General features: G+C 31.0%; 1 protein-coding gene and 1 long non-coding RNA gene across 6 annotated transcripts in view; both read right to left on the minus strand.

Moving 5' to 3' along the window:
• The window catches only part of LOC117104632, a 12815-nt gene extending 11207 nt beyond the window's left edge, over window positions 1-1608 (minus strand). Inside the window, exons 1-2 of the long non-coding RNA XR_004444795.1 lie at window positions 1477-1608; window positions 1055-1128 (exon numbers count right to left, since the gene is read on the minus strand). This is a non-coding gene — a long non-coding RNA (uncharacterized LOC117104632). The remainder of the gene's footprint in view (window positions 1-1054; window positions 1129-1476) is intronic.
• A 5916-nt stretch (window positions 1609-7524) lies between these two features.
• LOC117104593 (ELAV-like protein 1) overlaps window positions 7525-24951 on the minus strand; it is a 22855-nt gene continuing 5428 nt past the window's right edge. For 2 of the 5 annotated variants that reach the window (XM_033245456.1, XM_033245445.1), the window contains exons 3-7: window positions 16411-16514; window positions 14372-14531; window positions 12222-12489; window positions 10948-11010; window positions 7525-9924 (exon numbers count right to left, since the gene is read on the minus strand). In XM_033245456.1, the coding sequence (XP_033101347.1) occupies window positions 9603-9924; window positions 10948-11010; window positions 12222-12489; window positions 14372-14531; window positions 16411-16514 (917 nt within the window). In that variant the 3' untranslated portion in view covers window positions 7525-9602. The remainder of the gene's footprint in view (window positions 9925-10947; window positions 11011-12221; window positions 12490-14371; window positions 14532-16410; window positions 16515-24951) is intronic. The other 3 variants (XM_033245451.1, XM_033245473.1, XM_033245464.1) reach the window with 3 other exon arrangements.

A 24951-nucleotide genomic window follows, 5' to 3' on the forward strand; every position in this document is an offset into this window, starting at 1 on the left:
TGCAGGTAGCGTTAATAACGCCAAGGACGTGGCGTAGTGAGTGGCTTTAACAACGCCACTGCCTAGTTCACACACAAAGGCGTACGCTACGCCAGGCTTAAGCCAGCCTTACGCCGTGTGTGTGAACATAGCCTTACTCTTTAAATTTAATACAAGTTAAATTGAAATTACGCTAGATTTTTTGATATACCGTGCTCTTTTCTGGAGCAAGTTGTGATGTAAGTAAAGTTTTTATGTAATATTCAAGTCAATAAATAAGAAATAGCTTAATAGTTATATATTTTTATAAGCTACAATAGGACTTATGATACAAAAAAAAAACCTCTTACAAGTATGATTTAAGAGCGGGATGACCACTAAAGATATCCTGCCCTTGTCAAGTTGGCATAGGGTGCACGTAATCAAATGTTATCAGATGACTGAAACATTATAACAACTTGGGCAACTAAAGTAAACCAATGAAAATGTAAGCTAGTAAGAACGTTATATACATTATATTATATCAAGATAATTATTTTTTCCGAAAAAAAAAGAACTGTATTATTGCAGGCCTGTAAGCCAGTAAACAGATGAATATTTGCATTTTCAACAAACATAGATCCATTAATTTATTTATTTATTCAACTTTCTTTATACTGGATGGCACGCTCAATGCAAAGGCACTGGTTTTTGTTGTGTCCAGTTATAACATAAAGATACAAAAGAGATAAATAATTGAAAAGAAAAATGTATGGAAATTAAACAAAAGTACTTAATTATGGCTCAGAATTAATTATGAAATCAATGATGGAAAAAACTGTTGAAATGTTATTTTTTTCCCTAGTAAAATTGTTTTATAATTTTATGTTTTATAATTTGGACAAGAAAGCCTACCTGCATATCTGGTAGTAACTATGGAGATCAGATGTTGGAACATGTAGTAGAGCAGAAGGTTAAATAATTCAGTTGGTTTAAAAATTTAATTAATTGTTAATTTTAATTGCCATTGTAGAATGAATATCTCTCTTAAGCAAATATTCAAAAATAGAACTAGTAGTAAATATGAAAAATTTACTAAAACAAGCTGCCTTGTAAATAATTTGTTTAAAACATTTCTTCCAATCAAAAAACTAGCCTTAGTGTGATATCCTGTAAAAATAAAACAGAAAATTACAAAATGTAATATATAATATAATACAGTAATAATAAAATAAAAAGTTAATAAATGAACAAAGTACTAGAAAATGTAAAATGTGGAAGTCAAGGTAATCATAATGTTCCATTGCTACCAATTAAAAATAATAATAAAGAAAAATAGATAAAATATTTCATTACATTTAGAAATTTAACATTGAAATTTCATAATCATTTTAAAACATTGTATACTTCTTCAATATATTCAGTAATTTTTCATTTGATATTACTGAATGGCATCATGGTAGCCTAAAATAAACAAATGAAGATTTTAGTTGAGGATAAACCTGCTTCTGTCCTTACCGAGTGTAAACTCCAACGCTTTCATGTGTTCTCTCTTTTCTCCTGATGCCTAAGTCCTTCGTAATGCCGCAACTTACAACCAGCCACCTGACAGCTGAAGACGACATGACAAAGTGAGGTCAGGCATGTAGGCCTACTGCTGAATCATTCAATATATACATACACACGGTCGTATAAAGAATTTAAACTTATATGTACCGGTACACATTATGCTGTAATATTAGACCAGAAGCTATATACAATCGTTACAGCATTTTGAATATTTCTTTAAGATCAGAGTGCTATATTTGAAATTTTGTTTCCCTCAGTTGCTGATTGTACTTATTTTGATGTTTTGTTATTGTTCACTAGGACATTATCATTGTCATTATTATCAATATCATTGCTAATATAAATGTTAATGTTTAATTAACATTTATGTTTATTAACATGTTTATTAACATAGAAATCGAAATTTTTAAGATAAATTTTACTGATTTTTTAGAATAACTTTTATATATTGTATTTTTGCAATTGTTTTTAAATTTTATTGAAAATATATTTTATCATTGTGCTTTCTGTATTTTATCGTTGTTACTGTATATGTTTTTTATTTGTTATGAGGGCCTCTTTGAGTCAGCCTTGCTGTAAGAGCCACCCTCATAAAAGAAAGTTGAATAAATAAATAAATTTATTATTACTATCATTATCAACATTAACATAACATTTATTATTAATAAGCAAATAACTTCATTTTTATTTATTTGTTTACTTTTTTTGCTTAACAGGAATGGAATTCGGTATTATAACATTATTAATGTTAATATCACCATTATTATTTGTATTATCATCATTATTAATGTTATCATCACCATTATCATTTGTATTATCATCATTAATTATTATTACTATTATCATTATGAAATTATTTAGTATTATTATTATCACTCTTAAAATTTATAACAAAAATTATAATTTCAAAATAATTTTTATAATTTTTAAGTACAGTTTATTTAGTAGTATTTTCAGTGTTCAGCTTTTCTATTTCTTTTAGTTTGTATTTTTGTAAGTAGTTCTATTTTTTTCTTTTTTAGTTCATTTTATAGTTAAGTTTGTTTCATGATGTGTAAAAGATACATATGCGGCCTAGTGGAAGAACAATGGAAGAGCTTTCTTGTAAAAGGAAGATTTTATTATTACAATTAACATAATAATGATTTGAAATATTACAGTAAAAAAGCAATATCGTAATATTAAATAATAATACATACATAATTTGATGATATTAATAATTATTTGCTATTTTTAGAGCAGTGTGTAAACTATTGTGTAGGTCTGTTCTGCTTTCAGGATGAAGTTAATTTAATTCTGATCACAGATTGAATCTGCAACCCTCGGTTGGTCAGGTATTGCGTCCGCAATTCTACACTTCCATCATAAAAATACAATATGAAGTATCATTTAATACTCTGAGGGAAAGTCAACCTACATCTGAATAAAACATCCTTTGACGACTGGCCTAATTAAAAATAATAATTATTTAAAGGTTAATACATTCCACTATTACCCTCAAGGTATTGGGGTGACCTTTTCAGGACGCACAATTATATTGGCCTCATGACAACCAGTAGATATATCATTGCGCTTTATCAGCTCTAATACTCATGAAGCAAGAAGCACCTTATTTGAAAGCTTCAGGAAGTTATTCAAAAAGGAACCGAAATGTAGTGGTAGGCTGGCTGTGCAAATGCAACACTCTTATATCTTGTTTCTTCCAAAAGGAATTCAGCAGTTCAGCCAAAATGCATAATTTTTTTTGGTTATTATAATTTTTTTGTTATTTTTAAATAAGGTTTTATTGAGATCACTCACGCAAGTGTCATTAGAATTTAAGTTATCAAGTGACAAAATAATAGCTCTCTCATGATTGTGAAGTCCCAATGCAAGTAATTTCCTGGCAAATAAAAGCTTGTCTTATACCTAGTTGCAAAGCATGTTACAAGCTAGGCCTATTTTTTAATCAAAGAAGACCAGTATTAGTACTATACAAATTCATAGAATTAACCAACTTTCTACTAGTGAACAAACCACTACTTATTTATACTTCTTTGGTAGCAGCAGCTGCTGGAATCAATAAAGAACCCCATACACTAAAAAACTATAGTCGCCTAAAATGATTTTAGATATACTAATACATTTTGTGCATATTATATAGTTGTGAATTTTAATCATATATTAATGTAAATATGACACAATATAAGGTATGAAAATTATTTAGTGAAATATTATGGGCAATTGTTATTGTATTAAAAATATATTATCCAGGAACTCAACTGTAGGCCTGCATCAGTTAATCAAGCAAAAGCTTTATTTATTCATGAAAATATACATTTTTAAGATCATCTCCATCATCAACTGTTTAATCATTTTTATTATTATTAAATAATTATTAATATTTTTCCCTGGTTGCAATTCTTTTTTTTTTATTTGATTGATTTTATTGTACTTTTAACTTTATGTTTTTGTGTTTTATATAAATTTTAATTATATATATTCATTTTGTAATTATTGGATGGGAGTGGTTCTCTGACACTATGTATATTAAAGTATAAGTAAGTATAAATAATATATAAATAAGTCTAAGTATACTTAGAGAACAGGCCCACATATCCAGCTCTCTTGATTGCCAATAAAGAATATGAATAAGAATGAAAAATCGTTCACCTAAAACACGTTGTTTTTCCACAAGGTTGTGATACATGTTTCTTAGCGAAATGGCAGTCATTGGTAATGTATTCATTCTCTTTTGACCATTTTTGGTAATTGGGGGCGATTTTCTAAAACAGCAATCACGACATGTATTACAACATTAAATAACTTATAATTCTTTTTTCATTAAAAACACAGAATTCAGTGATTAAAAGTTTGGTAATAGATAAGATGTCTGGTATTAAGGGATACAGATGTTTATCAACAGGATGCAGGGTTAGTATAAATTCAGGTTCGCCTTGTTTGCTACCTTTCAACTACTTCCTGAGTTTCTGCAACACCTCATCTACAATTCAGCTGTCTAACACAAAGACAGCAGGGTGATCATGTGACATCAAACAACTATACATAATGACATCAAACTTATAGTTACATAAGTTTACTCTCAATATCCAGAAACAATTTGCACATTTCATATTCTAAATCCAAGTAAATCAGATCAAACGATAAGAATTGTTTAAAAGATTTTTCCCCGCAACGAGAGTGATAAAGGATTACCGATATTATTTCCCTGAAAGTACTTAAAACGTAGCTACAGAAGAAAAAACAAATGAATAGGCTATTCATGAACATTCAGTTGCTTTTTGACATACAACTTGTAAAATTAAACATGTTTGAACTTTAAAATTATTATGAGCATACAGGTACAGATACAGATACAGAGCATTACTATATGAAGTAAAATGACACTAAAAATAATAATGCTATTGAAAATTAAAAAGATATCTGGCCAACTCCTAGGTCAATGTTAAATGGAAATTGCACACTAGACAGGAAATTAGAAGAAACAAGTGAAGGATGAATAAGTCAAACATTTTTTTTTAATGTATTTTAATTTTTACATTACAAAATATTAAAAAGATATATATTTGAAAAATAAAACATAAACAATAAATACTTTGAATGATGGCAAATATTAGTTTATTACACAAAAATATAAGGTGATGAATAGTATCAAGACCATTGTGTAGGACAGTTGTTATAGGAAGCCTACAATTTAAAGCAACAAAAAGACTTTGAGGGCTACTATGGAGGGGAGGGGTGTGGTAGTAATTAACTATGAATAAAAATAATGATATAGTAAATTTAAGATATAAAAACATCCTATATGTCTGCTCCCCAAAGCATGAGTGCTGTATATTTTAGGTATTTTGTTGATAAGGTGATCTGTGTACTGTATATGAAAAAAACATTGTTTTTATGGTTTGAATTGCAGCTATAAAAGACATTGCTATTAAAGATAACTGTGTCTCTGAATGGATACACTATAAATAGGAAAATCTATTTGTATAACAATAAAGTAGGCCTGCATGTTCAAATATACACAAGTTTTAGTTTGAAACCCTCTTTCTATCGATTTTTAGTATATTAAGATTGAATTTCATCCTATTTGTACAGTGTCCTGTTTATAGAATGGGTGGATGAAAGCTTATGACTATGAATTTATTTAAGTCTATAAATTACAATATTTTTTATAATTAATTAATAGCAATTAATTAAAACAAATTCTAATATGATCATGTTCCAGCCACTACTTTATTGAAATATTGCAAGCTGTTGTACCTCGATAGAACAAACTATATGTGAAGCAGACAAAACGTGTTACCACAAGGTGGTTACATTCTAAGTTACCAACATCGTATAAATTCTGCGTAATCGACATCGTATGAATCAATTACAAACTTGTTAAATTAACAAAATAACCACTTTTGTAGTTACAGCCTTATGTATAAATAATTTACATCTTTACAACTAAATTAAGGATGGAAATCGCAAAATATCTTAAGCACGACAGCTTCCAAGAGTTCATACCAATATGCAGATGCAACCGGATGAATTAATTCATGAGGGAACATTACTTGTGTTATAAAACATCCTATATTCTGTTTATTTGGTCATTGCATACTTAATTATGGGAGCCAACAATATACTTCAAATGGCTGAGTTCATTTACCTCATTCCAAGAGTAATAGAGAATAGTTAATTTGATTTAGAATAGAAGCCTAAACACATAGGTATAATATTGGGAAAGAGGACAGTATTGCTCGATTAATTCTCTCCGCACCAATATCAATGAGGTTATTTGAGGTCAAGCCGTCATAAATAGTACGCGCCATACAAGAGCATATTTATCATGATTATCTTATAGATATGGTAAATATAAACATGAATTAATTCTAAGCAGATTTTCTTTTTTTAAATCTGCATAATTATACCAGGAAAATGCACTTCCCAGATTTATGAATATTGAACTCAGAAATTTCTCCAACCTGATTGAGTTGATTCCATATTTTCTGGGTTTTATATTTTGGCATAACTTGTTTTTGTGGCTATTATAGAGGAAATCAATCTCTTGAAGTGGCATGTAATGTTTTTATGCAGAGAGCTAAACCGCCATCACACACTTAATTAGCATAGGACGGCAGTCACAGCTCTCTATCTAGCTGGATACATTTACTATGTCTCGATTCTAAATGGGTATGGAGAAAGATTACTTCAATGTTGCAATGAATGCATTCTAAGCTGTGTATTATGGGATGTTTTGATCTCGCTGTGGCTGCATTGCAAGATGTCCGGCTTTGATTTAAGTGATTTAAGTGCGTTCTATTCGCATCATTTAGTGCGGATGCAAACATTTAAAAGGATTTTGCACTTTTTACTACAAGTTAAATGTAGCAATCTGCATTTTTTATTCATAGAAAAAAAAAAAAAACAAAACACTCCGGTAATCAAAGATGATATATACTAGATTAACAGAATATCCATAATGGCTGCATACTGGTTCGGCCTACCATCTTTGATAATTCAGAATTTGAATCTATGTGCGATTCTCATTGAATGATATTAAAAGGTTCATTACAACATAAATTTGATTACATTATTGTTGTAAATTTGGAATGAAGGAAACAACATTCACTATGCCAATGATGTTAAACCCACCCACTGGAGATTCAGTCTGTCTTAAATTTGGTGGTTAATCTTTGGTGGTAAGACCATTGTCAGGTGGGGAGGGGAAACCGAAATTTAAAAAATCAGATGAAGGGGTATGCTTGTGCTGTATAATGGAAAAGTGAAATCCTTGAGCATCGATGATTTGTACAGTACTACTATAGTAGAGTTTCTTATTGTTTTGGGGTCCTGGAAGTTTCTGTATCGGTGTAAGGAAAAGGCAGTACCAACAGACAATCGGGATGTATATTTGCACACAATGCAATGCATGTATTACAATCACTGTTCTAGTACAAAATCTCACAGCCTCCACAATTGACCGCAAACAACAATCATACAAAAACAGACATATTTTGCAGACTTTTTCACACATTTATTTGAAACATGTAAAAAGTACAGTACAAATTGGGCAAGTAGCAAAAAAATTTTCCTCAAAAACAAATTAATCGCTCATAACTTCTGGTCTTAAACACACCATTTACCAAATCAATATTCGCTGTCTTCAATAACTGTAAAGCCAGCTACTTGTACAGAGTATCCACATATCTCAGACTCTTTAAAACATTGATAGTTTTTTTTTTTATAATAGCTTTTATAGGAATGTGTGTGTTAAGTTTGAAAGACCATCGGTTCTGTCCATTTTATACTCAACTCTTATTTTTAAACGCACCATACAAAACTGGAAAATGAATTGATGTTAAACATTGTAAAACATTGGCAAAACATTTGTCAGACAAGACCATTCGTTGAGTAAAATCCATTTCATTTGTGTTTACTCAGATTAGAATGAATCGACAAAATGCATCAAAACTCTCCAAGTAAAAACAGTCTGGGGATAAAATTTTTTTAATATATGGTTATACCATTATTTTAGAAATAACCCTGTAAAATACGCCCCCTACATTTAAAGGAATTTAAAAATTGTTTTACCATTATATGGTAGAATTTATATATTATGTTTGAGGTGCATATTTTCCCCATCTTAAATCTTTACTACACTAGCAAACAAAATTCCCTTCATGCTTTTACAGAGAGTTTTGTTTTAAATCAGTACCAGCCTCCAACCTCACTATTTCTACATAATTCTTTCGTTCTCGAATTTGCCAGCGGCGAGTAAAAAATATGGAATTTTCACTGCATATCAAAATATTCCATCTTTCATGTTTTTATTCATTATTTAGCACTTGAAAGAAATAAGATACATTTTATTTTATAGTCCCAGAGGACTCTGTGGCATGATTTTGCAGCCAATCTCTCTTCTATACTGAAGCACAAAACATTTGATTGCTATTCATTTTGTACCATTTCTTCCAAAAACACTTTTTAAAAGCAACACTAAAGCATTAACTTCTATAACAAAATCACAAACACGCGTCACTAACAAGAAACTTAATGAAGGATTTTTTTAAACATCTAGATGTACCTAACTTGCTTTTCATTTTTTGTGCAATTTGAAATAAACTGTGTACTATGTGATAAAAGGAAACTTATTTGTTTCAGACATAGTAAAGTCATCTCTTCTCTCTTGCCATACAGTGTAGATAAGTAAATAACTATATTAATTAATATTCTATATTTTTAGATTTTCAAAACATATAACAAGCATCACATAACGAGAAATATAACAAAACTGTTAAGAATTTAAGATTTAAGAATCAACATCGAATATGTATGATGCAACAATAAATATATTCAATATTTCAAATAATTTTAACATTTTTTTTTAACTTGAAAACATGTTATTTACATTGTGACCACATCATTTACATCCATTTCCATGTCTATTGCTGACCGATTTCCGGTCTTAGCTGATAGGGTCAATTTTTGGGAAGATCATGTAAGTTCATCGTTTTTAAATTTTTATCTGTTAAAAGTTCTTTCCTTTATTTGGCAGCTGCAGTGATTGCAAATGAATGACATCAGGTAATTTATGCCATTTAATTATTTCTTCTTTATAAGAAGAAAACAAAGAAATTAAGGAAAGAAGACGGACAAAGAGAATGGAACGGAAATGTTGCATGAAAGGAACACTCAAAAGTTAATGTTGGCACACAAGTCCAAATCAATCAATTATGCAGTCAAAATTCATTTTTTTCTAAACAACACAATACAATATTACACTTTTTTTAGACTGAAGAAAAAACACATGCAAACTGTTCTTCTAAATTATAACTTCTTACTTAACAATCTTAAAGAGATCACAGAACCAATATAAAGCACATATCATCACTCAGCTGATATCAAATAATACATGCACAATTGTAAACTTATTTTAAGAAAAATTACACAAACATAACCAAAGAAATCATTTATATGTTGAAACTCATTTGCACACCAGGCGTAATATTATGGGTTGTTTTGGCGAGCATCTCGAAGAAGATGTGTATTGCCCCGGTGGGAGTTCTTGTCCAGGTGTGATGTTGTCCATCTTACATTTTTGTTTTGTTGTTTTTAAATGACACTTGTAGAATGCGTCCTCCTAAGGAATAACCATTCAGATGCGCGATAGCACTCAACGCCTCCTCATAATTTGTCATGGTTACGAATCCATAGCCCTTGCACTTCTGCGAAGCAAAGTCTCGCACGACTTTCACGCTTGTTATTGCACCAAATGGGCCAAACAACTGGTAAAGCAGTTGTTCTTCCGTATCTTGCATTAGATTATACACAAATATCACCCAACCATTCCCATTGTTGGTCATTGCTTGGAGATTCATTGCTGAAAGTACATCATTTCCCATTGGTGAATACCTACAGACAAAAACAACCAATCAGATATTAATATCAGTAATTTTTTTATTTGCTGCAACATACATGCTAATATATCAAAGAAGGGAGGATTAGCAATCATACACAGGCAGTACAATAACATAATGAAATACAATACAAAATGGTAGATAAAAAACTTGGATAAAAAGCAACTACTGGTACAAACAAATGTTACCAAAAATGTTGGTAGAAAGTGCAATAAAGAAAATGTCATGTAAAAACCAAAAACATCTGAAACGGAATGAAGAACAGAAAATCGCCAATCACACGAAATCATCTAGAAAAGATGGAAACGTTTAATTAAGATGAAAACTCCACTTGGAACCGAATCAGTGATGAGCATATAGAAACGTACTTGACGCCATTCATAAGACTAGTTATATGTTTCGCAAATAAACATCCGCTTTTATAATCCAAATTGAATTAAGACCGAAAGTATAGAATGTTTTTTTATGCATCAAATTGATTTAGAAATCCCACAGAGGTATTTTAATAATTTTTACTGTCCTTCCCAGTATGGTTTGGTAGGAATTAGTTTCCAGCTCAATTTCTGATTAAATTCCAAAAGAGTAAAAAAAGTAAGAAAATTAGTGGTAACCAATGTGAAAAGAATAAATAATTAAAGAAAACAAATTAGAACATTTTTTTTTTCAGTTAAAAACTTTGTGCAACTTGTCCTGAATACAGCATTCAAGAATAAACTGAAAACTCAAGAAAAAAAGTAAAGTAACAGTATGAAATATCCTTTCACCCCAAAAAAGTTGAGGAACAGAAATAAGAAATTTCCTATGACAGATAAAAACAAGCTGAAAACCAACCAACCATCCAACGGACTAGTCTATGTAAAGATTATTCTTACGTTTAGAAAGTCTTTTATGGCTAGTCAGTGAGTTAGTGGAGATGCCCAGCACTTAGTGGTTAGGTTACGGTAAGACAAATTGGTTTCAACAATGAACACACACGTTAGGTTGTCACGAAACCGGACCGCTGACCAGTCATACTCACATCGACTGTTTAGGGAAGAGCTTGGCCATTATGCCGGACATCTTGCTTGATAATTGATTCAACCTAAAAGTGTATACATAAAGTCATAGAATTGGATGTAAACCACTCGATATAAACAATGGATGGATATTACGTCAACTTCCACTGTTACAAGGTGAAAGGATATGTCAAACTTCAACACATCAAAAGTAATGGAGCACATGATACATCATTAAAGAGCAAGAATGTATGCTAAATGAAAAAACTGAAAGAAAGAAGTTACATTTTACTCAAGCATACATGGAGATCTAGATCATGCTTGGAGGAAAAGAAAATTTCACAAGTTTATCAAACCACAATTTATAATGTAATCTAAATTCATAGTTTTATATATTTTAGTTCAGATAAAACAACAACTAGAAGGGTAAACATCAGTAGTGGGTATTGCTAGGGTGATATTTGCTAAGCAAATGCTATGCATTATATAAATTATAATGGTAAATAGTCCTTATAGGACCTTAGTGGATTAATGTCTTTACCCTATAATGCATTATAAGTAGTTAGAGCGTTTTGGGTGGGTCACTAACGATTCTTTAAAAACTTTGTTGAGATTAATTAATATATTTTCCAATGAATTGCCATTAGGCCCTGATAGACCAATAAATATATTGTATTGAATATTAATTATACGGAGGAATAATACTTATAATATTGGCGGTTTATACTAAATTGGGTGAAATTAGCAATTACATAGAATATCACCATCACTTATAAACCAGAATACATTAAACAAAAATAATATTTTATCACTAGATATTCAATATCTTTATACACTGGCTGCATACTACTGTAGCCTGCAGTTCACACAAGTAACATGCCGTGCTAAGTGTAACTAAAAACACCATCTTAATCATAAATTAAATATTTTAAGTTATGCTTTGGAAACAATGTACAACTTGATTCGTCCAGACATAGAAAAATTAACATAAGTTTATTCCAAAGCTTGAATTTTTATCTTCCTCATATCAAAAGGATGATAAATATGTAGTCAGATTTAATGCAAACCATGCAAGCATGCCACAGAGTAGTAAATACACTGAATAAATTATAGAAAAGTGAACACGAGAGCAATGCTGAAATAATGTAGTAAAATCTATGCTTTAAGAAAACTAGGCATATATTGAGTATATTTCTTTTATTATAAATCACAGCGACCATTATTAACACTGAAATTAAAATATGATGTCTATAAATAAATATCATAATATATAATAAGTGAAGCAAGTTTTCTTTACCTTATGGTTGGCGTACAGTGTCTCATTGGTCCGGGAGAATATCCTCTCGTTCTTGGTGGCGACAGAATATTTAGCTGGCTGAGAGCGGCAGGTGTAAGCGCACACTGTTGGAGTAGCATCTTTTGCTGGTTCTGCGAAGGGTTGTTGGCAAATTTCACTGTGATCGGTTCCGTTCCCTTTACTGGGATTGTGTTGTGAAGTTTTGCAATAGCATTTTCTGCTTCTGTTCGTCTATCATATCTAACAAACCCAACACCTCGGGGCAAGCCTGGATTTAAAAAAAAAAAATCACCTTGGCAATTTTCATTAGAGAATCCTCTATCACATTTAAATAATATGATTTAAATCGACGGTCTGCAAACTATGGGCTGCGGCCAAATTTTCGTGTTTTTTTGGGCCGCAAAGTCACACAGGGAAAAAAATTAAAAGAATTGTTTTATAAAAACACGTCATTGATATAGCAAATAATAATGATAGACCTACTTCATTTTAACATGGCGTAAAAATAAAACTTCAAGGACATGCAAGGCCATATGAATGTAGACAAACACAAAGTAGTAAAAATATTAAAAACAAATTACATCACTGCTTAAGAATCATCATATAATCAAGGTGTGTAAAATAGTAAAAATGTGAGTAAATACAGAAAATGTCATCACTAATACAAAATTGTTACAATTTAGAACATATAAAGATGTCAAATTATTGTACATTATTAGGTAATTTTCATGATCAGAATTTTCTGGCGCAACTAGACCAATGCTTGGTGCCTTGAATCACAAATAAGCTCTGAATTACCAGTTTGCAGAACGCCAATTTAAATATAGTCATTTGATGATAATATTCCTGGCTGACAAACATGCAGATGAATAGCAGAATAATGCACATCCCAAAACAGACCCACTCTACTGTTTAGCCATAATGTTGCTCTACAAACTACCATGCAAAAGCAGCTTTTATTGAAAAAGAATTTATTTTATATCATGCAAATTATTTTTTGTAACCATGAGAATGTATCCAAGGATTTGGACCCAGCTTGTGGATTGGCAGGTTATCACCAGTCTATCCATTTTATCTTATATTTACTATATAAAGTATAATTTATATTACAAGTGATAAACTGATAATTATCAATAACGCCTTGTGTCTTGTGAGATGTTTTCCACTATTCCATGCCATTTGCTTCTGTTATGGGCAGAATATACAAACACAAACTGTCCTGCTTTTGACCCCATTGGAAATAAATCAACATTATTTGATTTTGATGGGTCGGTCCATGCACCCATTCGCCGTTTTTATTGGCAATTTTTTATCTGTTTTTTTGTATGTCTGTTTTGTGAAGTGTTGTATTTGAATGGATGCTAAATAAATAAATAAAATGCCCATGACCATCCATCTGATGAATTGCCAAGAGTTAAAATATATATGAATAAATGAGGCCCCCCCTCCCCTTTGTTAGTTTTACCACAGACCCTATGGTTTTACCATATATAGGCTATTTTTCTCTATGGTTATACAGGGTATATGTTAAATTAATTAATTAATTAATTAATGTAATATAGTAATATTCTGGTGTAATAGTAGCATTGGACTACTTTACATGCTATTATTTCAAACTATTGAAGACTATGTGTAGGCCTATTACAGTACAACTACTAAACATTACTGGATCTCTTTGTTCAGAATACAGTATTATTAAAATGTGGCATGGTTTGTGGGCCTATTGATGCAATAGAAAGTAATAAGTGTACATCTCTTTGTTACAGATCACAAAGATACTGCTATTTTTATATCAAAGGAATTTACATTAGTATAGCGGATACCAATTAAAAATGATGAGTGGTAAAGCATTTGGTTAATTATTGTTTTTCTGCTAATTAGTATACTAATTTAGTGTTATGCAATAATCACTAATGAAATAAGATAAGTTTAAATTATAATTAAAGCATTGTGATTTTCCAATATACCTGTGTTTGGATATCAAATTTAATCTATAAAAATTTGTTATATTTTTGGCTTTCAGTTTCTATGAATTGATTATTTTATACTAAATTGGAAAAACACAATTGTAGCTTGAGATGAACAACATGTTGTTGATCCCAAGATGTCAGCATGCATCCTATCAAAACAAGTAAGGGATTGTTTCTCACCCTTACCTGTTGTCTGATCGGTCAACAGGCGTAATGTTATTATCCTTCCAAACGGGTGGAATAACTTCTCCAAGTCCTCTGGTCCATAAGACTTAGGCAGTCCACTGATATACAGATTGGCATCTTTTATGGCAGGACTGCTTGGCCGTGCATAGCTAACCTGCAAGGAGAAATGTATTGGTTCAGACACAATAACAAGATACAACCAAACATGCACGATAACATCTTAAGACTCAATTTCCCAGACTACTAGGCCTAATGGAATTTACGATAAGGATTTCATGGTTGTCATAACAACCTGCTCATGTAGCTTTTAGTGTAATTTCTGTTTATGATTTATTTCAATCTATTATTGATTCTACGGTACCATACAGATACACTTGATGTAAATAACCATTGCTGTCATACCACTACACATAGTGGAGCTTCTCTTAGTGTTGTACCATTCGCGAGACCTTGGCAGTGAGATATTCAGCCAAGCATTCATTCTAATATTATAATCATTTGGTTTGCATCCCATTATCGTAGTGTTGCTTCAATACAGTATTCAGGATTGCAGTACAGACTGTAGGTCGCATATCATCTTGTACACTGCAAGCTATCTACCTTTGTAGATGGTGTAATCATTCGTTGTTTTTGAAGATGTTAATTTAAAACTTTAATGGAATTTTGGAATAAAAATTCAGGATTCCTTTTATTGTTATAAAATTAATCAATCTTATATTCTTAATATTTGAATTGAATTCTATAAACCAGCATTTGGTTATGTTATACTCAAAAATCATCAATTTGATGATTTTATAGTATAAGCTAACATCACAAATTATAATTTTGAAGCAGTATTTTACAATTTTTCTTTGTTCTAGGCATCATTTGGTAAGTACTTCAAACGAATCTTAAGTATCATTGTTAATTCAAAATAGCCTTTATGAAATGCCAGCATTTTGAAGAAGAGATGTCATTATTACATTTGATCTCAAAATGACATACAAGCTACAAATGGAGCAGTTAACCACATGGGCCCCTTGTGAGGATACAAATGCTGCTATGATCCACAAACACCATTATTTAGTATTTACTTATGTTTAGATATTTCCCCAAACTGCTTGGTAGATGCACTTACTACAGTACTTGTAGGCCTAACACACCAGCATTCCATTAATGAACAATGGAGAACATCTCTCAGTAGAACACATTATGAGCATTTGGATGCGAATAATGGATTTATGTCTTGCGACATAGCAAATGCTACCACATTATTAATATAATTACTGATCTCTTGCAAGGGACGTTAGTAGCAGGTGCAGATGCATCATACTTGGTGTAGTAAATTATCGGTCAAAAATTGTCTTTGTAGGATCAGTCTATTGTAATGAATTACATCTCGCAGTTGTACAGTACAGTAGATGATGATACCGATCGGAAAGGAATGTGGGAACAATTCCCCCACAAACACTACATCATAGGTTCCTAAAATGAGAGGGTGATAGTCCTACACGATACAATCACGTCGTACCAAAATTGATTATGGATGAGAGAGTAGTACCACGGTACTACAATATTTTTAAGGGTGACTTTTTTTACAAATAATAGTACAATAAATTTAGCATGGAGAAACACTATCATGACCACTGTTTTCAACAATTTCTTAACTAAAAATGTTAAAGGTACAATGAACATACAAAAGATTTTTACAAACCAAACACACATAAGCATAGCAAAATCAAATGCAATGAAATCATAACATCAATAATGAATGAATAAATGACAAATATAAAAGATGAAAGTGGGAATTAAAAGAAAAGCACATTGAATACAAAGTGGGGATGGTTGGGTGGGGAACCGGGCAATTTACACAGTGTAGCATCGCTTAACGTTGACTCGACTACAAGTGCGGAATATACAGCAAATTGAAAGGGAAATGATCAGTTGTTTTGGTTGGGAGGAAGTTTGGTTGCTTGGAGTGAAATGGTCAGAATTTTTTTAGCAATGAGGGGAGACGTTTTTGTTCCCTTGTGCAAGCTTAGACCTTTGCCTACCTTTATCATCTTGTCTTGAAGTTTTAGAGCATTCAAGGTCTTTACGGCCTTGTCAGCGTCGGCCGACTTCATATAATTAACAAAGCCATAACCCAAGCTCTGTCCTGTGGGGACACCAAAGGAAAGAAAGAATGCAACGTTAAATAAGCAAAGAAAAAAATCAGAACAAATAGTATGAATGACTAATAATAAAAATCATAAAAGAATGCAAAATCAGAAAAGTAACTGAAGAGAATGAAAATTGTTAGGTGTATAAATAATATTTAAAGATTTTGGTGGCGTTAGTAAAAACCTTCTGACCGCTTGCACCAATTTCCATTGACTGCTTGCATTTCTATCTGTTGACCAATGGTATCACTTTTTTCTTTTATGACATTAGCATTTTGTACTGTAAATACACAAAATTGCTGCTTATGCCAATACCTTGTGGGCCTTCCGACCTACATTTTCTTCTGCAATTTGCACTTGTTTTTCAAGTACAGGTCTGTGACAGATCTTGGCAGGTTTCAAAATATCAACTTACAACTCGTAACTCATAGCAACCAAGTGTCACACACCCATAAGCCAAGGATAAATCATAAATTAGAGATAAAGAAATTTTGCATATAAATTAATTATATTTTAATGGTGGATATGCTAGACTGTTTTAGAACATTTAAATCCACAAATTAGATATTGTACATCCATTGTTTTTATACACTTTTTATATTAACATTAACATAATAACTGTAGAATGGCCTATTCATATTTTCTTTCTAGACAACCTATCTGTAATTTTACTCTACTTAGACGATGGTTTTATAATTCTGAATTAGTCACAAATGGAGGCAAGTTGTTTGTTCCTACAGCTTGAGTATTCCTCTGGGTAATATGCAATGCATATCTAATAATATTCCTTACTGCTTCAGTTGCTGCAATTATGATAATTAGTGCAGGTGAAATTGCTACTCTCCTAGTTGTGTTTAAAAGCCTAAAACCTATAACAAGCAGCATGTGACGATTCCCCACAGACTGACTGGATCCTCTTTACAACATGCTTCGATAATATAGGGTCACCAAAAGTAGTAATCCAATTGGGCAAGGCTCCTTGTTTTGACTAAAATAAATTCCAAGTGACTTTCACTAGGAAATAATGCCATTTCGTAGTATATTCTATTTTGAGCAGAATGTAATTTCACGTAGTCCTCCATGATTAAAGGTTCTACACTACTGCTATTGATCAGACTGATCGAGTTACACACACATCGTAACTCTATATGCTCCATATCAACGTACATCATCCACACTTTGCCGGGTTAGTATTTGTATTTTCCACGCGACAATTGTTTTCTCTATCGTTATTGGTGCATAAAAGCATATTTCAAACCACGATATTTCAATCTTAATGTTTAATGCGTGAACCTACAGTTTTTTTCTTCCCAAAACTTCACAAATAATATATGCAATTATTGATGATCAAAAAGGTAGCTAAACTGTGTCGACAGAGTTAAGTAGATTAAGTCTTCCCTTATTATTAACATACTGTTTCACTGTTGTTAAAAGCAGATTATACAATTAGTCAGTTTTCCCTCCAACTAGAATGTTTGCCACTTCGTATACAACAAAGACAATGGTGATGACCTTAAATGTGTACCTTTGTGAGTCTTGAGGTGATGTTTTTGCCAGATGGGGAGGTACTGTTATATGCTTATTAGGCTGATTAGCCATCTGCCAGTTTTTGTGCTATATGGATAGTAGATAGAGTCCACCAGACCTTCATTTACATCCTAGTCAATGGCCATAAGTGTGTCTTAGTCATCACCAAGAGAATGTCAACATTAGTGTTCTGATGGTGGTCTACTACTTAAAAACATTGATTCATATCTGTATTGATTCACAGATATAAGAAATATTTAGATGACCTCACTCACTCAATGTTATGTGTAATACATCATACACTAAACACAGTACACATGAACAAAAATATTCAAAAGTTACTATGCTTTTTAGTTTTCTTTTCATTAGTGCTACAGTACTATGTGTGTTGTCTAATGTTTACTCTGTAATCAATAAACAATTGAAGCAATGGGCACCAGGGGAAATCTAACTGACAGTCAAAGTGCATGCCCATTAATGCTATATTAATTAGTGTGGGCATCACATCTGTAAAACTCCCAAAATGTACATACATAGGCCAACATTTCAGGAGCGAGGTCTGTAAGATTTAACTAAAAAAAAACCAATATACATCAATAAAGGGTATTACAACTGATATTTGTACATAAGGGGAGTCTTTTTATTCCTTGTTTCACGTACTTATCTTTTTAAAGATCATTGGAGGAGGGCGGGATAAAAATTAAAATAAAATGTTGTTTTCTTATTTAGATGGTTTTGCCAAAAACATCCAGACGCAGGAGAAAATAAAAATACAATTTTATTGGTGAATGTAAAATAGGATGGTTAAATGCTTCAAATATATATAATTAGGAAGAAACATACATATCTTATTTTTGGATATTTCAAGGCAGCGGAGGGCGTAAAAAAATAAAGAAAAATGTTATTTTTTTCTGAAATTTTAAATTTTTATGGCGGCGGGTGCGCTAATTGGCCAAAAATAAAATTTTATTTTTATTCGAAATCATCAATATTTGTAGTTGGCGGGTTCACTAAACAAGGTACCGGTATTAAAAAAGTCTCACCTAATAGATCAAGGAACAATAGTATTATAGTATAGTATTTAAAATTACAACAAAAAAAAAATATAATTTGGGAAACCTAAAGAATTCAGTACAATACTATTTTGGGATTTTATTCTAAACATAATGTTTATAATATATTAATATTATCTATATATATATATATATTTCATTGTAATTTATTCATGTAACATATCGAGTTACAAAATATGATAATTTTTTTTGTGATTAGAAAATTCAACTTCCTTTCTTGGTTCTTTGTTACCTAGATGAATAGAAAATGCTACAGTAGGTGGATAAAGTTCATAAAATGTACAGCCATAAAATGAATACCCTCGATAATATAAATTATGGTGCAAAGCTAATAATTGCAATTCAACATCCTTGAAGAATATCAACTGATGTAAGTAACTGGAGAAATATGGGTCAATTTATAATATAATACAATTTTTTGTTCACGAATTTTCATTAGTAAGATTTTATATTAATGATATAGGTAATAACAATTATTGATAAAAAAGTCTGACTAATTCTATCTGCTATTACACTATTATCAACTAGTGTTGCTTTTTTTTCAATTTAATCTCACTTTTTTTAATTCACTTCATTTTATTTTATTATTAACTTTTTTGGTTAATTTTTTGTAGTAGAACACAGTAGAAAAAGGAACCATGGAATCTGTCACAGTAACCAAATGTAATTCAGAAGACACAATAAGCAATCCATTAGCATTGGCACCTCCATGAAATCTATCTTAACCAAGTCTACATGACAGAAGGCATGGTAGTAAATTACAATCTAGAAACTCGTGTACAACAGTAACCTGAAACCACATATAAGATGGTGAGTGGTGTCCCTGCTATTTTATAAGCTGTGGCACGCGACTAGTTGGTCCAGGCATGCAGAAGTAATTGCTCGGTTGGGATACAATAATCAGAACCTGAGGAGATGCTACAACATAGCCAACTTAGCAACTAGGTCACGGCAAAGTATACAAAATGTCAAAGATTAATGCAAGTTTTTAAGTATAAATGTTTGCCACCAACACACAAACTTTGTATAAAATTAATAATTATAATTACTAGACAGTTATCTTTTGAAACCCTAAAAATATCTATGCAAAAAAAATAATAACCTGTGCCGGAGAATGGACATTCAATACATACCATGGACAATAAAAATAATGACTATCCGAAAGAAAATACATTACAAAGATTCATTTTAATTCTTTTATAAAAAGAATAAGTATTTTTACTATTTACCAGCCTGAATCTGAATCAATACTGACAGAGGACCCTACTAGGGTATATGCGTCAGTGTGCATCATCAATTGCAAGTAATATAGGTGTTAATAATTATAAAAGATATATCTGACTGGTAAATGATTTGAAATTGCATGTTTGCCATTAGTATAGGATAGTAAAAAGAAAATAGTAAACACCGTCACCAAAAAATAATTTCAAATTCTGGATATGAAGCTAACAATTTTATTTGTCCTTACCAGTATGATGTTACTTTTTACTATATGAATTATCGGAATCGGTTCAAATGCAGTTCTAAAATTTATGCTCAGGTTCACCATAAGACCAAAAAAAAAACATCGTGTAGTTTGCACATGTGGTTAATAGATCAAATATTACAAGTACCTTAAATAATACAGTACATTACAAATTAATGCTTTCTTCATAAAAAAACCATTTCAATAGCATCAGAAGACTACAGAGCAACAATACAAAGATATACAATCGATTGAAGTAAGGATACATAACAAGGGAACTGTATAGCTATAAATATAGTAAGGATACACATGTAAGTGCAGTATAAAAATAGTATAGTAAGAATGAACACATGCCTAGCAATGACATTACACAATTATACTACATATTGTCTATTTATATTTGATTTTAATGAAAAAGAATTTTTATACAATAATATTTGTTAAATGTTAATATATGTTGAAAGCAGAGACAGGAGTGCCAGCCTCGGCAATGATATACTGCAGATATGCAGTGGGAAGATTGCCACTCCCACACAGCCATGTTCATTATCAGCATAATTTTATTATACAGTACAAAATTTATTCAAATTATCCCCAGCTACTTTGTTGAACGCCCCGCCCTCAAATTAACGTCCTTAGAATGTCATTTTGAATTAACGCCCTTAATGACATTTACAATAAATTTCAGGCCCTGAAAACCCCGGGTAAAGTATTTTATTTTAATATTGTGCATTGCCAAGCAAAATGCTAAGCAAAAGATTTTAACCAAAGAAAAAAAGTTGGAAGTCCAGACATGCCAACCGCTCTCTCATATGTGCATGAACATTCAATAACTTGCTTGCATACAATAATTTAATACAACAATAAAATGTTTTATTTTATAGATTATGTAAACACTATTAATCCTCAGCATCTAACATCAAGAAGGCAGTTCCGAAATAATGAGAATTGTAGGCCTACATTATGGTAAAAATATATTTAAATTATAATAATGCATTTATGCCTCAACATTAGTATAAACATTCTTAAGAAATGTTGAATTCAACCAATCTGAAAGCCTTATATTGCTCTTGGCAATTTTAATATGAATTTTTTACAAAATGTAATGTCAAGTGCTTTGTTGCCATGCCTATGTTTTATTTGAAGTACAGACAGATCAGATGAAAATACAGTTGCTATGGCAATAATCTATGCAATATCCATTACTGTGGCAAGTCCGATATCTGTTTAATTTAGCTTGTTTGTTATTATTAAGCAAAAAAATTGATAAATATATCAACTTTTAATGATTTTATGTTTATTGTTTATTTCATCTCAAAGAATTTGGAATACAGTAATGAAATGTAATTTTAGTAGAACTCCATAGTATTGATTTTTAAAGTGTATTCTTTCTATTGAGACACGAGATACAAAAATGCTACAATTTTAATGATCCTGACTAGGTCATAGAATATCAAATTATATTACCAGACAATTCTTCTATTACATTGTTTGCAAAAAAAAATTATTGAACCATAATCACCATTAGCTTTTTGAGATCTCGATAATGAGGAAACATTTACTTGGTACACAATTCTACCAGTTTTGTTGGGTTTCACAAACTCATGGACTAATTATGTTTGATTACCAATTGTACTTTTTTAAGTGCACATGAACTGATCAAATTTATAACTCCATGAACTGATCTACAAAACATGTACAAAACATCAGCCATTTTCTAATTTGAAAAGGATTTTTAAACTGAGCAGTTGAAGCTGGAGGAATATACATGTGGTATAGGAAGAAGGGTTAATATAAAGACAAACATCTATAGCCTGACCTTGCACTAATTTAACAATTTCCTTTCTCAGGAACCAAGCAGCTGAGAGTAATATTTTCTTGCTTACTGTTTCATTATTCAAGCAAATATGGCTACATAACATTTACTGGTTCTCAAAACAAAATTAAGCCACAAGAAATTTCCTTACTTCTGTACCCTAATGGGTCAATTTGATCAAAGAAAATGCGTTTTCTTTATTAAATTTCAGATCTGCTATATAATGCTATTATTTGAATAGTCAAGTCTACCAATCTTATTTAACAAGATCCAAATTATGTTTTTATTTATTGAATATTACAAAAGCTAAAAAAGTGAGATAGAATTTAAAAAATCCTGTCTCACTACAGTAATTATAAATTTAGCTTCAGCTTATAATTTGCTACGCATAAGATACCACCCATTCTTTGGTGACATGTTCCAGACTAAAGCCGATACAAGTAGCCTAGTTAGGGCACAAACTACCATCTAAACTCATCTCATTTTGAGGAAAGGTACTAGGATGTTTTTATTTGTCGCATGTAAGTATGTTTACTACAAGCTAACATCTAATCTTACATACTGTACATCCTCATTCACAGCATGTCATGTGACATTCATGTACACAATGTAACACATTGCTGTTTTCCATTCACTGCACATCATTTCAATATTTCTCAGTTTCCAGATACATTAATTACAAGGTCGAATTGGCTACTTCAGTGCCACAGAGCCAATTTAGTTTACAATTGCTGTTCAAATAAAAATACTTGAAACAATATAACAATTATTATATTTATTATATGATCATTAGCATAATATAAACCCATCTATTCTACTACTAAAGGTATTACAATTTGTATTTACAGTAGTTTAGTTTTATTTTGTAAGCGGCTGTCTTCTGTTAAATAAAAATCATAAAACAAATCATTCAAAACCTTTTACTGTACATTGAAATGTAAAAACAGATCAATTAATGGTTTCTTTCTTGTTTTAAATATCAATCTCCTTACAGATCATCAGAAAGGGTAAACAGCAAGATTTTAAATTATTTTGGCTGAAGACCATTTATTGTTGCATCACCAATGGCCTTCATTGCCATGGTAATGATCAACAAAAGTAAATTATTGCTTTTGATATTAATGATCTCATCAACTAAGCATTTTCAAGATTATAGAAAAAAAAGTAAGCTTTTTCAATATATTAAAATTAACACAATATATATATATATTAAATATACTGTGTATATTTTAGGATTGTATGTTGAGTTTATTCTTATAACATACAACATACTAGCTGATTTTGAATATATTTAACGGTTTTGAATACATAAGCAGTAGGTTTTGAATAAATCAGCAATGGGTCTGCATAAATTTAAATGTGGTTACATAATTAAAATAATATTTTGAAATGCATATTTTTATTTTAAAATGAAAGGTCTTGATAAATGTGTGAAATTTGCAAATTCCCTAATATTAATTAGTTTAGATAAATTTTGTTGCTATGGTAATATAATCATTTTATATCAGATTATGTATAATTATTAAATAAATTAATTTTTTAAATTACATTTAATTTATTATTTTAATTTTTGTAAATTAATTTACAATTTTTCATTATTACTAAACCTAAATTACATCAAGATCTTTTTAATTTCTCACCATAGATAATTTTTTCTTCTTTGTATTGTCTGCTAGACTATGAATCCTGTTTGTCATATGCAGTTCTTAAGCAGCTGGTGATATTGAGAATTTTAAAACTAATCAATCATCTTAAATTAGTTAATTAAAGCAGTGTGTCTTGTCATGATTGTTGGTTAATTATTCTGCTACTGAGACATGGTAGTGACATAGCATTCGCCTGCTTTGTTACGATGGTCACTTGCAGACGGTTTATTGCACAAAGATGACAAACGCACAGTGGACTACTAATCAAGGGGTTAAAGAACAACTATTCAAATTAGTCACATGATCAAAATAATTGCCAAAAACAATGACAACATTAATGAATACAGAACAAGGCCGTAACTGAATTACCTCCATATACATCATCAATTTGATTGATCTGTATAGCGTTTTGGATTTTTTAATTGTTCAATAGAGTTTTCACAAGCCAAACAACAACAAAGACTCAATCAAACATAATGAACCAGTACAGACAATGCAGAATCACTCATTAAGAACCTCAAGTGGATAAAGGTTGATAACTAAGATGGTGCAGCATCTACATCACTAACAGGATCAATTCACACCTCGCTGACACCTACTTATACTGACAACAACATGATAAAAGGTGCAGTACACTTCATTTTGATCATCTTTCATCAACTCCCATCCATAAAATAAACAACAGAGGGACTGGTTTTATGAACTAATTCCCTTTAATGCATTCACAAAGGAGGGTTGGTTGGGGGGGGGGAGGAGATGGGGAGTATCAGTTTAGTAGGATACAAACCATCTGTATCTGATTTAACATGTGACCCAAGTTAGTTTTAATCATGTATGCATTATAATCATGTATACAAATGGTATAGTACATCACGATTATATTGGTTCAAAATCCATCCTCGTCAC

This window comes from Anneissia japonica, unplaced genomic scaffold, assembly GCF_011630105.1.
Source record: "Anneissia japonica isolate Jap-2015-1 unplaced genomic scaffold, ASM1163010v1 scaffold287867_len1003013_cov215, whole genome shotgun sequence".
NCBI classification, from domain to species: Eukaryota; Metazoa; Echinodermata; class Crinoidea; order Comatulida; family Comatulidae; genus Anneissia; species Anneissia japonica.